The sequence below is a fragment of the Dermochelys coriacea genome, chromosome 11, assembly GCF_009764565.3.
Source record: "Dermochelys coriacea isolate rDerCor1 chromosome 11, rDerCor1.pri.v4, whole genome shotgun sequence".
Classification (NCBI taxonomy): Eukaryota; Metazoa; Chordata; order Testudines; family Dermochelyidae; genus Dermochelys; species Dermochelys coriacea.
This window is the reverse complement of record NC_050078.2, coordinates 33,606,062-33,618,858: the sequence shown is the minus strand read 5'-3', so window position 1 is coordinate 33,618,858 and position 12,797 is coordinate 33,606,062. Positions and strand designations below refer to the sequence as shown.

At 39.6% G+C, this 12,797-nt stretch overlaps 1 protein-coding gene across 2 annotated transcripts in view; it reads left to right on the top strand.

Annotated features, from left to right (window-relative positions):
• PLA2R1 (phospholipase A2 receptor 1) overlaps nucleotides 1-12,797 on the top strand; it is a 77,179-nt gene that overhangs the window by 47,755 nt on the left and 16,627 nt on the right. For both annotated transcript variants that reach the window (XM_038422567.2, XM_038422569.2), the window contains exons 15-20: nucleotides 105-237; nucleotides 711-746; nucleotides 1,652-1,809; nucleotides 8,385-8,449; nucleotides 8,846-8,949; nucleotides 11,509-11,651. In XM_038422567.2, the coding sequence (XP_038278495.1) occupies nucleotides 105-237; nucleotides 711-746; nucleotides 1,652-1,809; nucleotides 8,385-8,449; nucleotides 8,846-8,949; nucleotides 11,509-11,651 (639 nt within the window). The remainder of the gene's footprint in view (nucleotides 1-104; nucleotides 238-710; nucleotides 747-1,651; nucleotides 1,810-8,384; nucleotides 8,450-8,845; nucleotides 8,950-11,508; nucleotides 11,652-12,797) is intronic.

Here is a 12,797-nt window from a genome sequence, read left to right as displayed (position 1 = left end):
ACATATACATTTCAAAACACTTACATTTAATTTTGTATTCAAACTTTTAAACATCTTATCTGGGAATCTCAGTAAGGGCTGAGGAAAGCATTGGTCTGTTGCAGGTTGTATCTGCATTTTTACAGAACATATATGTTGAAGATGATTCAAGAAATTGTGCTGCATACAAAGTAAATAGAACAATCCTGCCATTGCATTGCAATGGGAAGCGTGAATGGATATGCAAAATACCAAAAGGTAAGAGTTGTTAAGCTATATTTTAATTTACATATGCTACTTATAATTAGTCATTATGTTATAGTGAAGAGACGGGAAATGTTTATGGCCATAGAGCTCTCTTATTCCAGGCCAGAACTCTGTGTTGATGTCAATGGGAGTTCTGCTGCATAGAATGAAAGCAGTACTGTAGTACCCTTAGATTGATATTGGTGTTCAATTTGCCGAATGGCCTTCAATGTGCACATAGTTTAGAAATGACCTATACTAATGAGCAGTATGTGGTGATGAATGTTCAGCTGAAAATCTAGAACAAATGCCTTACCTTGTTGCTGAAAAGTGTCATGTTAGTTTTTAAACTATGTGCCCAATATTTATTTTATCACCTCTTGAATTTTCTACCTGACCAACAAAAGAATTAATATAACTTTTTTTGTTAAATTCTACTGTATGATTGGTGTGTGAAATATTGTTTAATTATTATTTCTTTACAGGTGTTAAGCCAAAGAGACCACAGTGGTACATAAATGGTATGAAAAAGCACGTTTTAGTTTTCACATCTTGAAAAGCTATTATTTGGAATTGTATATTTAAGCTATGAGTAAAAATAACTAACAGAAGTTAAACTCTCATTAAGTAACATTGTAAGAATTATTGATCTCATTGCTTCTATAAGGCCCAATTTTGCCACTCTTAGGACTGATCTTCACTTGGGGAGATCCACGCTGCTGCAATTGATGCAGCAGGGATTGATTTAGCGGGTCTTCACTAGACTTGCTAAATCGACAGCAGAGCACTCTCTGGTCAACCCCAGTACACCAGCTCTCCGAGAAAAGTAAGGGAAGTCGACCAGCGAGCGTCTCCCGTCGACCTAGCACAGTGAAGACACTGGGATAAGTTGACCTAAGCTACGTCGACTCCAGCTACGTTATTCACATAGCTAGACTAGCATAACTTAGGTCGACTTACCCCCATAGTGAAGACAAGCCCCTAGTCATATTGGGAGTACTCAACTAAGATACTACTCCAACTAAAGATATCAGAATCTAGCAAAGAGCAGATGGTGTAGGAATATGGTATCCTATGAGACTCATTAAAATCAATATGCCAAATTTGCTTTGCTTATATGCCATGCAGCCCCACTAATGTCATTGGAGTTGCACAGGGTATGATTCAGGACAGAATTTGGCTTAGTATCTCTGTCAGTTTGTAATGATGGATCAAAGTTAATGAGAGGGGTTTTTTTATACTGGAATCTTTGTCCTGTTAGATAGATAGATAGATAGATAGATAGATAGATAGATAGATAGATAGATAGATATATATAGTATATTCAGACATACGTTTTGTTAGTTGCAAAGAATTTTCTATGTAAGAATCCAAAGGAAGTCTTAAACCTTTCACAGCACATTTGAATCTTTTGCTTCAATTTTAGAACCACCATGGTCTTATTATCAAGGAGCAGAATACCTCTTTCATATTAGTGCCTCAGAGTGGACCATCTTTGAGTTCATCTGCGGTTGGCTTCGTGGTGAAATAGTCACAATACAATCCTCTAATGAACAAGAATTTATTCACAGTAGAATAAAACAGGTAACAAGACAAACCTTTGCAAAATTAAATTTCAGTACCAATAACATCTTTTGGAATTTCTGGTTTTCAGTTGCCTTTTATAAAAATTTGAAAGTCATATTGTGTTAGAAACAATTCTACTTATAGTATTACTATTATCTTTACCTCTTGCTTTATCATTATAAAGGACGATCCTGCTGTGTGTTAGTTACTTGGGGGTGCTGGGCTCACAATTGCAGTGGTCTGAGCCAATCAAGAGACAGGTCAGCTTGCTGCATAAGTGTCAAGAGAATCAAAAAACAGCTCCTTACTCCAAAGTTGTGGAAGTGCTTGGGAAGTGGTGAGCTCATGTAAAGGAGCTTCCCATGCTGCATGCACTGCACCTATTTTATCATAAGCTTCTCCCTCTTTGTTCCACTCATCCCTTTGTGTCTGTGCTGGCCGCAGGAGTTGTTGCAGCTTCATTGAATCCAAATTTGCCATCATGGTTCCTAGCTCACTCACAGGGGGCGGCTACGGATACAGTTGCATAAAGCCAGATTTGGTCTTATACAGTTGCACAACAATCCTTTCTTGTCATATAGTAAATTGTAGCTGACCTTTGGATAATGATACTGGAGTACATATTGAGGGCTTATCTACATGGTGGGGCAATGCACTGTATGTGAGTGACTTCTAAAGTGCATTCGTGTATTTCACATTAATTGATAGAGACTGCTCGTGCTCACTAAACGTTCTCTAGTGTGTTTTAATGTAGTACTGTTTCAAACAGCACTACTTTATAGTGCACCAGCAGAATTTACGTGGACCAATTAATGTGCAACATTAATGTGGGATGGATATATCTTTCTGCAGCTCAGCATCTCTCTCAGTTCTGGTATGTATGGGCTATTCTCCTCCTGTTTGCAGTTTTGAGGGGCATTTCAATCCTGTAATACAGCCCCTGCTGGTTACATCCCTTACTCTGGATTGCACTCATATCTTTTGTCTCAGAATTTCAGTGGTGGTTCGCTTTGCTCCCACGCATTTCTTTTCCAGCTTTAATTTTAATTATTTTTTGGGAAGTAATGAGCAACCTTTACTCTCCCTTTCTCCTGCTCCCCTGGTTCTGATAGAGAGCAATGTTGTGGTCTCAGTCACAGCTGGATCCAGCACTGCAGTGCCTCCCTACCAGACTTCTCTGCTCCCCTTCAGGCATGTAAGAGCTGCCCAGAACTCACCAGGCTAAATCAGAGAGGTATTTCCATATGTGAGGCAGCATTTATAGACCCTCCAGAGGGTGAATTATGACCTGCCTGTTCACAGCCAGCCAATCCTTGCTCTGCCAGGGCACAGGGCCTTAGAGTTGGATTGGTATGTAGGGTTCCCCTGCCCTGAGGAGCTGCGACTCCAGTGCAGAAAAGCCCAATGTGCAGACGCAGAATATGTCAGGGAGAGAATCCAAGGTCAGGGGAATGCCAGTCAGCCAGCTCTGGGGGTAAGTCACAGCACAGACCTGGCCATAAGGAAAAAACCCTTCAGGGGCACCATGTCATTCCCACCTTCTCACCCCCCTGCCCCCAGATAATGAAGTGGGTCCTAAGCTCTGTGAGGAAAGAGGTAGTCTCCTACACAGCTCCCTTTCTTCCCAACAGCAAATCCAAGGACTCTAGCAAAGAGACCCCATCTTTCAGGCACGGTGCCACATTTGGCTACACCCTGCAAGACAGTCTCTCCAAACAAATCCTGTCCTGATCCAAATTCACAGGATTCACTTGCTCTCCTGTTTGTGGGAAAATTGGATAGGAGTGTGGCAGACAGTGCTTCCAAACCAAAACCATCGCTCTCCTCCCCACACAGTTACTATCCTGTCTGCTAGAGGAGCTGGCAACTTTAACAGGAACCTCATTGTGTGTTCCATTTTGACAAGGTGCTGGTAAGGACCCCAGAATCTTTCATGCCAAAGGTGAACTCATCTTCTCATGTCTCCCAGGAGATCATCCATAATTCTGTCCAAAGCCACAGCCTCCTACAGAAAAGTTGTGGGATGATGTGGGTGGTTCATAAAGCACTAAGGATCTATATCAAATGTAATGAATCAACAAGAAGACTGGAATTCTTGTTCAAGTCCTTTCATTCAAAGTGCCAAGGTCTCATTGAAATGATCCCTGGACAGATGGATCAGATTCTGCGTTAGAGAGGCACAGAAGACATCAGGTTCATTTCTTGCTGGTGGAGGCAAGCACCTTTCATGACGTTTATGATGATGTAATGAGCAGAAAGAATCTGTGTTTTCATTGCAGAGATCTACAGGGCAGCAATATGGTTCTCTGTTAATACCTCTATTGGATACTACAAGGTGGACTTTCTATCCTTTTCAGAGGCCTCCTTTGGCCAGAAGGTGCTACTTGCCACTTTGGCAATTAATTTGGGGGAGGGGGTGTGTGCTTTCCATATCTCATTTGACTTTATTATTCCTCCCTACTTCTGTTCACTGCTTGTTATTTCTCATATTCTCATGGGAAACACTGGGCTGCAGAATGGGCAATTTCATACTCGATATTCCTTTCTGATAGCAGCGTCTTCCACAAGTCTACCCTCCCTGGATGGCTTTTTAGCCAAGGAGCGAAATTTAATTTCTATATCTACAATTTGTAGGCCTGTTAGCCTCCTATAAGTGGTTTATGGGTTGGCATTGGAGCTATTGTTGTTAATCATATTCTATGAGGCTTTTATACAGCTTGAATGAATCATATGGTAGCAAGCTGGAGAAGGAGACCTGACCAGTTGGGGCTGTTCTAGCAGTGTTGAACTGCTCCCAGAAACTGCAGACAGCAGGACAATAGCTCGAAAGTATAAGAACTGTGGGAGATGCTGCTAGCAGACAGGAAATTATCAGGTAAGAATTTTCCCATACCGGAATGCTTTGAAGTCCTCTTCTTAAACAAACATCTCTAAAGAGGTAATTGAAGGGCTGTAGTTACTCCTCAGCAGTGCTGAGCAGGAATCAGTAATGCACAAGCTTCCCACTCGCTAAGCAAATCCAGAGCTGCCTGCTTTAGACCTTGCACAATAGATCAACTTTTCCTCTGAATAGGCCAGTGTAGGGTGTCACTCTCAACTTCCATTCTTTAGAATGCTGCATAAGATTTCTTCTGGATTAGAGCCCTTTGTCACTAAGGTCATTTGTATGAAAACAGGATTTTTGCATTTAAATTATCATAATTCTCATTTGTATATGAAATCAGAATCTCCACAGCAATCATTGTGATGTAATAAACAGATTATTATGATTTTAAATGGAGGAAATAGCTGCAGAAACAGATGAATTCCCAAGAAACAAAGAGCCTGTTTTCATTTAAATGTCCTTAGTAATAAAGAGTGAAGGAAGAAAAATTAAAAACCCACATAATTTAATAGCTATGATTCTGGTGCCTTAGTCAGAGCAATACTACACTCTGCAGCACTAATTTAAAAGATCACCAACTACTGCTGAGCCAAAAAGATATCAATCTGTAATTGTTTACTGTCTACTTTTACTTTCAGCGTGTAAAGTCCTCTCTGCTTTTACCTTAAAAAGTAAAATAAAACCTAAGCAGATTGTTTCTTAATACAATAGGATTTTTTAAGCTTTCAATGACTTATGAGTCTGTTTTCATCTTTAGTAGCCGGTGAGAATTTTCACACAAAATATATAGAAAATGGATTTAAACAGGGATAGGTTGTAATGAAAGAACATCTTATCCTTGTATACATTGTAGAGCAGATGCTTCAATCACCAGGTCTATTGTTTCATATTATAGTTTATGCTCTTTGAGATTATAACTTGCTTTTACTTAAAATATATATTTTGTTCATGAAGTATATATAACACAAAATATTTTTCTGACTTAAAATAATTTTTAAAATGGCAAATCAAAATGATTATATGAAGGTGCATTTACTTAACCATTATTAAAAATAACATTTTTTCATTTTAAAAACAAATAGTGGATATTTATTAATGGGTTGTCAAAAGAATAAGAAAGTTTTAAAGTCACATTGCGTGTAATACTGATTTTGCCAGTATATCCTTCAAGGATCTAGGAAAAAAGAGGATTTGCAATTTTGTGTTTACAAAAAAAAAAGGTAGATTCTGCTCTCAAGTGTAATTAAATTATTCATGTAAATTTAACGTATATAATCATTCTAGAGTAACTCAACTTAATTCACTGGTTTTATGTCGGATTATAAGCATGATCCCATGTGGTATTGAGTGCCCTCAGTTCATATTTACTTCAGTTAGAAGTCAAGATTGCTCAGCATCTCACAGGAGGCACTCAGCAACTTGGAGGATTGGGTAGTATTTGCCAATCAGGCCTTGTCTGCACTGGGGAAACATGAAACTTTTAAAACCAGCTGGAGCTGCAGTGTGGATAAGGCTCCAGGCAGCAAAACTATTCTTGTAACTGGTTTAGTTGAACCTCAGTTATAAAAACATTTCTGGCCATCAGAGTCTTGTCACACTGAGCTCCAGCCAGGTTTTAAAGCCTCGTATAGCCAAGTGTTCTTGAGCTATAGTAGCTTCTACATGAAACATTGGACTTAATCCTGTTCTCTTCAAAGTCATTCGGAAGTTTTACCATTGACTTCAGTGGTAGTTGCTCCTGCTATCATTAAAGTTGTAAAACGTTTGAATGGAATTAATGTGGTCCTTTCACTGATCACAATCAGGCATAAGAAACTTTTTTTGAAGGTATTTCAAGATGTGACAAGGAGAATTGAAACTCCACGCCTCAGCACGTCCCTGAAGCAACACAGCCTGGGCTGAACGTTAGTTAAAATTTTTCCATATTTAGCAAATCACAAGACTGATCTTGTGCCTTAATCATCTCCTCTCATCAGGAGTTTCTATATTTTTTTTAAATGGGCCAAATTCTGCTCTCATTTCTGATGATAGCAACCCTAGTAAAATCAATAAGTGAGAGCAGAATTTGGCCACCATGTATTATGGCCAGCTGCTCTACTACTGACTGTATGGACTGAAAATCTTTATCGGAAAACTAATTACTTCTCATTGACACCGACTGCTTTTTCAGTATTGTGCACATTTAAAACCAATTGTTTCCTTTGTTAGCTGTCTCACAGAGAGGCCAAGGATTAAATGTCTATAAATAAGGCTGCTTGTCTGTCACAGAGGTCACTGATTCCGTGACTTCCGTGACCTCCGCTCTGTGTCTTTTGCAGCTGCCAGGGCAGCTGGCTCAGAGGCTGTCCGAATGCTCAGGCAGTCCCTGGGCCGCCAGCAGCAGCAGTTTGGGTGTGGGAGGGGGCTCAGGAGTGGATCAGGGAGTTGGGGTATGGGGTGGCGGTTACCTGGTGGGGGAAGCTCCCTGGAAGCAGCTGGCATGATCCTGCAGCTCCTGACCTAGATGGAGGGGCCAGGGGGTTCTGCACGCTGCCCCTGCATGCAGGTACCACCCCCCACAGCTCCCATTGGCTGCGGTTCCTCACCATTGGGAGCTGCGGAGCCAGAGCTCATGGTGGGGACAGTGCGCAGAGCCCTGACCTTCCCTCTCCCAAGGAGTTGCAGGGACATGCGGAGCCAGGTAGGGAGCCTGCCAGCCCCACCAACTCCCCTCCCCAGCTCCAGCAGCGGTCCCGGGCCACACACACCCGTGTACCCGTGGCGCCCCCAGAGCACCCCTGAACCAACTTTTAGTTAGGGATATACAGTACAAGTCATGGACAGGTCACGGGCTGTGAATTTTGTTTATTGCCCGTGACCTGTCCATGACTTTTACTAAAAATACCTGTGACTAAAATGTAGCCTTATCTATAAACACTCAACAATCATGTCACCCCAGATGTGGTCTCCACCACAGTTCAGGGGAGAGACATGTTGGTAGGGCAGTGAGTAGAAGCTTATATTGTTGCTGTCTGTATTGTATCTGTTCTCTGGATTAAGGAACACCTTACTCACTTTGACATCTGTAACGTAGAGCATTAATAAGAAAGCCATTAAAAATGTGCCGTAACCAATTTGCAAACTGTAATGACTGTTTACCATTATTTTAATACTAAAAGGCAATGTTTGCATTTTATAAATTAAATAAATTACCTGATTTTTTTTAAAAAATATCTTAAGTAAACAAAACAAGTTCATTTGAGCATAAGCTTTCGTGAGCTACAGCTCACGTCATCGGATGCTTTCGAAAGCTTACACTCAAATAAATTTGTTAGTATCTAAGGTGCCACAAGTACTCCTTTTCTTTCTGCGAATACAGACTAACACGGCTGCTACTCTGAAACAAAACAAGTTCAGGTTCAGACCTGTGTAGCAATTTTCAGGCCACAGCAAAGTTTTACAGACAAGCTATAAATCCTAAAATTGGCAGTGTATCCTCTGTAAATTGGAGATCCAAATGCAAACTCAGGGCCAAATCTTGCTGTCCTTGCATGAATAGTATCACTGAAGTCAATGGGCCTACTCACATAAATTAAGGCAAGCAGAATTTGGACTTGATGTTGCTCCCGTTGACCTTGGTGGGAGCAGGACTGGGCCTTAGGTGTTTGTTTATGCTTTACTAGGAGAACTATATGTAATTAAACACTGATTAAAAAAAAAATTCTTACAGCTATCAAAAAGTGACATACGCTGGTGGATTGGATTGCACTCTGAAGTATCTAGTGATGGATTTCGGTAAGAATGTACTTAAGTGTGTGCTTGGAATTTTTGTTTTGTTTTGTCTTTTATTTATTTATATTTTTAATTGAAAGATCTTGTTTACAAATTGCCCTTCAGTTTGTCAAAACAAAACTGTGTTTTATGACTACATAGGGTGTCAAGGATCCACTTAGATTGTCGGGGGTTGGCTGTAATTCAGAATTTATTACTGTTTTTTCCCATTTTAACAGTATTTCTACTGAAGGGGCTATAATGGATATAACACAACAACGTGAATAGGGTTTTTTTGTGAGCTAATTAAGGGGCATTTTCTATCCCCTATCTGTCTGGTGACATTTATTAATGTAGTGGCAATTTGAGGAGTGGGAAAAAAGAAGAGAACGTCACCAAATGTTTAATGTTTCTATGCAGGTGGAGAGATGGGTCACCATTAGTATATGAGAACTGGAATGAAGGAAGAGAAAGATCTGTGCGCACACAAGGTGAAAGATGTGGCTTCATTTCATCACAGACAGGTCAATATTACATTTCCCTTTGTTGCATTAATACGAAACTAATCATTTTACGGGCTGAAGGGGTTATTGCACATTTTTTTACTAAATTAGATTGAGGTTTATATTTCTCTAGAGCATGCAAAATAACCCACAATCTAATTTTTTTTTTTTTCCAGTAAGTGGACGCTAGACAGTGACACTCTTATTTGGAACAAAGCAATAGCAAAATAACCTGAAAATATTCTCAGAGACTGACTCAAAGCATCAAAAACAAATATTAAAAGTTCCAAATTTTTAATATCAAAATTATAAATAATCCAATCATACAATGAATCTTCAGTGCATATTAGAAATTTTTCTTTCACAGCAGTAAAGCTAATGCACTGCCAGTTTTCAGCCAGTTGTTCATCCCAAATGAGCTGGATAGATTTAGTAATGGTTTTTAATACTTTTGTAAACTGTATTTATGCCAACCCAAAACTTTACTAACTCAGTGCTCTAGCTTGGTTTTGGTTCTTCAGCCAATTTGCTTAAGGATTGCTGGTACAATGTTTTGTTATTCCCTTGTCAGCTCCTTACATCATTAGCTGGATCTATGTTTTTGCTACTGTAATCAAAATTATAGTGTTGCCAACTCACAATTTTATCATGAAACTTGTGATATTAGGTGTTTTTCTTAAAGCCCCAGCTCCTGATGTCATCTGGTAACTTAAGAGTCTCAGCTTTTGGGTTTTTTTATTAAATTAAATGAGCTTTCTAGCCCTTGTGGCAGTGGAGAAAAGCTAAAAAATGTAACTAGGTGCACCCTAGGCTCAAAAAACAGAAGTCAAATTTTAAAAAGAACCTAAAATATATTATTTTTAATAATCTCATGATTTTTTGGGACCTTACTTATAATTTTTGAGTACTTGAGGTTGGCAATACTGTAAGTTCCAGGTGTCAACCAAAAGGATGTTTGCTGTTTGTCAAAATAGATTCAGTGTTGAGAGCAGGCTGAGTGGCAAAGTTGTGTAGTTTTGTTACCTTGTGAGAAGCAGTGTTTGGAAGTGACGATGAGGGCACCCAAAGGTGAAATATGTAGGCAAGTGGTGTTACTATTTATCAGAGGGGCACATGAATTGTATCAACTATGGTAGTATCCACTGCTCCATCATGGAGTAACCAAGGCACTGCTGTGTTTTTAGAAAGAGCATGGCTGTCCTCAGGGCCAAAAGTGAAGATGTCTAGTAGAGCTTACAGGAAAGAGAACAGATGAAATCAGACAAAATGGGACTCTTAGGGTGAGTTTGAAATGAGACCCTGTGATTATTTATTCTTTTGTATTTTCTAGTATGGGTCATCACAGTCTACCAACACGATCAGGAAGATTTTAGAGCATAGTAGCAGAATTGAGCTGGTGCTCCACTCCTGCTACTCCCCAGGCAGCTGCTGATGCTCAGCACCTCTGAGCATGAGCCCCTCTATGTTGTATAATTCTCAGCAATAAATTGCCACTAGAGGGTTGCACACTTCATTGCTCATGTAATTCAAGTTGTGTGTTATCCATCTTAAATGTAAATGTAGGTGAGGGTGAAGGGGCCTGGCCAGAGAGTCGTCAAGGAGCTTGTGGAGGGGGGAGGGGTAAAAGGGGCAATTTGCCTGCCTGGAGGTGGGGGCTGGCTGGCCAGATTGGCGGGGGAATGAAGGGCAAGAAGCCCAGCTTGGGGAACTGGCCAAGGTGGGGGCAAGAGCCCCAGAATGGTGTACAGCTCAACCTACATAAGCAAGGAAATGTGTAGCCCTCAAGTAAGTTTCTGTCTGTGATATTTGTAGACGGCAGCAGAGGGCGACAGGGAGCTTCCTCTACTTCCAGCACCAAATGGGAAGTCTTTGGGCCCAATTTTAGTGAAAATCAAACTTTTCTGGTTTTCCAATTTTGAAATTTGGGAATTAAACAGATGCAGTTTTCAAAAGTTGTGTCATATAGATTTGAGCTGGTTAAAAAATTTCCATTCATAGTTTTGTTGAAATTGAATTTGTTGAAATGGTTAGCAGAAACATGTTTATTCTGACAAAATTTTTCAACAGAAATAAGTCTAAATGTTTCACTTCAATAGTGCTGAAATATTTTTGTTTTGATTCCTTTTGTTTAGATGTTCATATTATATTAAAATATTTAAATAGTATATTTAATATTTATTGTAATATAATATAAAAACTAAATTAATTTAAATGATAGAAACAAAACACTTCAGCTCTATCGAAATAAAATATTTCAACGGTCCAAATCAATTATTTTCTGAATTTTCATTTCACAGCAAATCTCAAAATTTCAGCTTTTTGTTTCAATTCAGAGAATTGAAAAGGTCAGTATTTCCAGCGGAATGTAAATCCCAGTTCTTGGCCAGCTCTAATATAGAAAGACATACTGAGAAATACCATTGAGTTGAATGTAGGGCCTTGTGTCATTTGGACAATAACTTTATAGTAATATTAACAATAACATCTGAGAAACAGTAATTTTTAGTCATCAAATCGATGTACATAGCAACTTTTCTAACATGAATTTATTAACATAATTTCTGTAATTATTTTTCACAGGACTCTGGGGTGATGAAAACTGTACCATTTCTCTTCCCTCTATTTGTAAGCGTAAAACTATATGGACAATAGAGAGAAAAATTCTAAAAGACCAGAACCAGCAAGGAATATGTCCCAAAGGATGGCTGTACTTTGGATTCAAGGTTAAAAAAAATTATTTTTGTTTCTTCAAAACCCATACAAATTTATGATAGTGAGTGGACTATTTAAGGATATTACAGATTATTGAAGATATTGTTTTCCCTTTTGACAACAGGCTTTTTAGGCATATAAATATAGGCCCCAATTCTGCAAATGCTTATGCTGACCAGTACTTCTATACACAAGTCGTCCCATTTAAGTTATAGAATGTTTTGACTTTGTTGAATAAAATGTGTGTGAAGTTACTCCTGTTTTTGTGTCGCGTATGTTCAGTGTTCCATACCCCATGGCCCACGTGCACTAAGAAGGCTTTTATTACCTAGGAATGTGATTTCAATATGACAAGAAGTCTGTGCTAAATGGAACCTTGCATTTTTCCTTCAGAAATTGTCACATTCCTTTACATGTTGTTACAGTAATGTTCAGAAAAGATTATAAATCTACGTCTATTCACACACTAGAGTTGCAGTGGTAAAATTTTCTTTTGGTCTATATTAAACCTGTGGATTCTGTAACCCAGGGACAGACAGGTAGCCAGACTCATCCCTGATTAAACTCTATTGGCTTCAGGGGTAAATTTGGCCCAAGGAACATTTCACCTTTAAACTGTTTTGAATTCAGCCCTGATCAGTTGTGACTGAAAATTAATACCAAGAATGTAGAAGAGATGTGTTTCTGTAAATAAAGGTTTACTTTTCAGTGGCCTGTTTGAATTGATTTGATGGCTTCAGCCCAATTCATGGTGGGCAGATGTCCACTCACAATATTCATGGCCCAGCTGAACTTGATTTTTCACTCTTGTTGACAGTCTTGGCAGAGAGGCCTAGGGCATGGCTACACTGGAAACTTCAAAGCACTGTTCCGAGAACACTCCTGCGGCAGCTCTTTGAAGTGCGAGTGTGGTCACGCACGAGCGCGCAGCAGCGTTCCTGGTAATCCACCTCCACGAAGGGATTAGCGCTCCCAGCGCTCGGAGCCTGTCTACACTAGCGCTTTAAAGCGCTCAGACTTGCTGCACTCAGGGGGGTGATTTTTCACAAGCCTGAGCCAGCAAGTTAGAGTGCTATAAAATGTAAGTATAGACAACCCCTTAGAAACTGAAAGAGATGGGCACTGCCCTGCCCTGACTCCCTTTGAAATGATTGTCA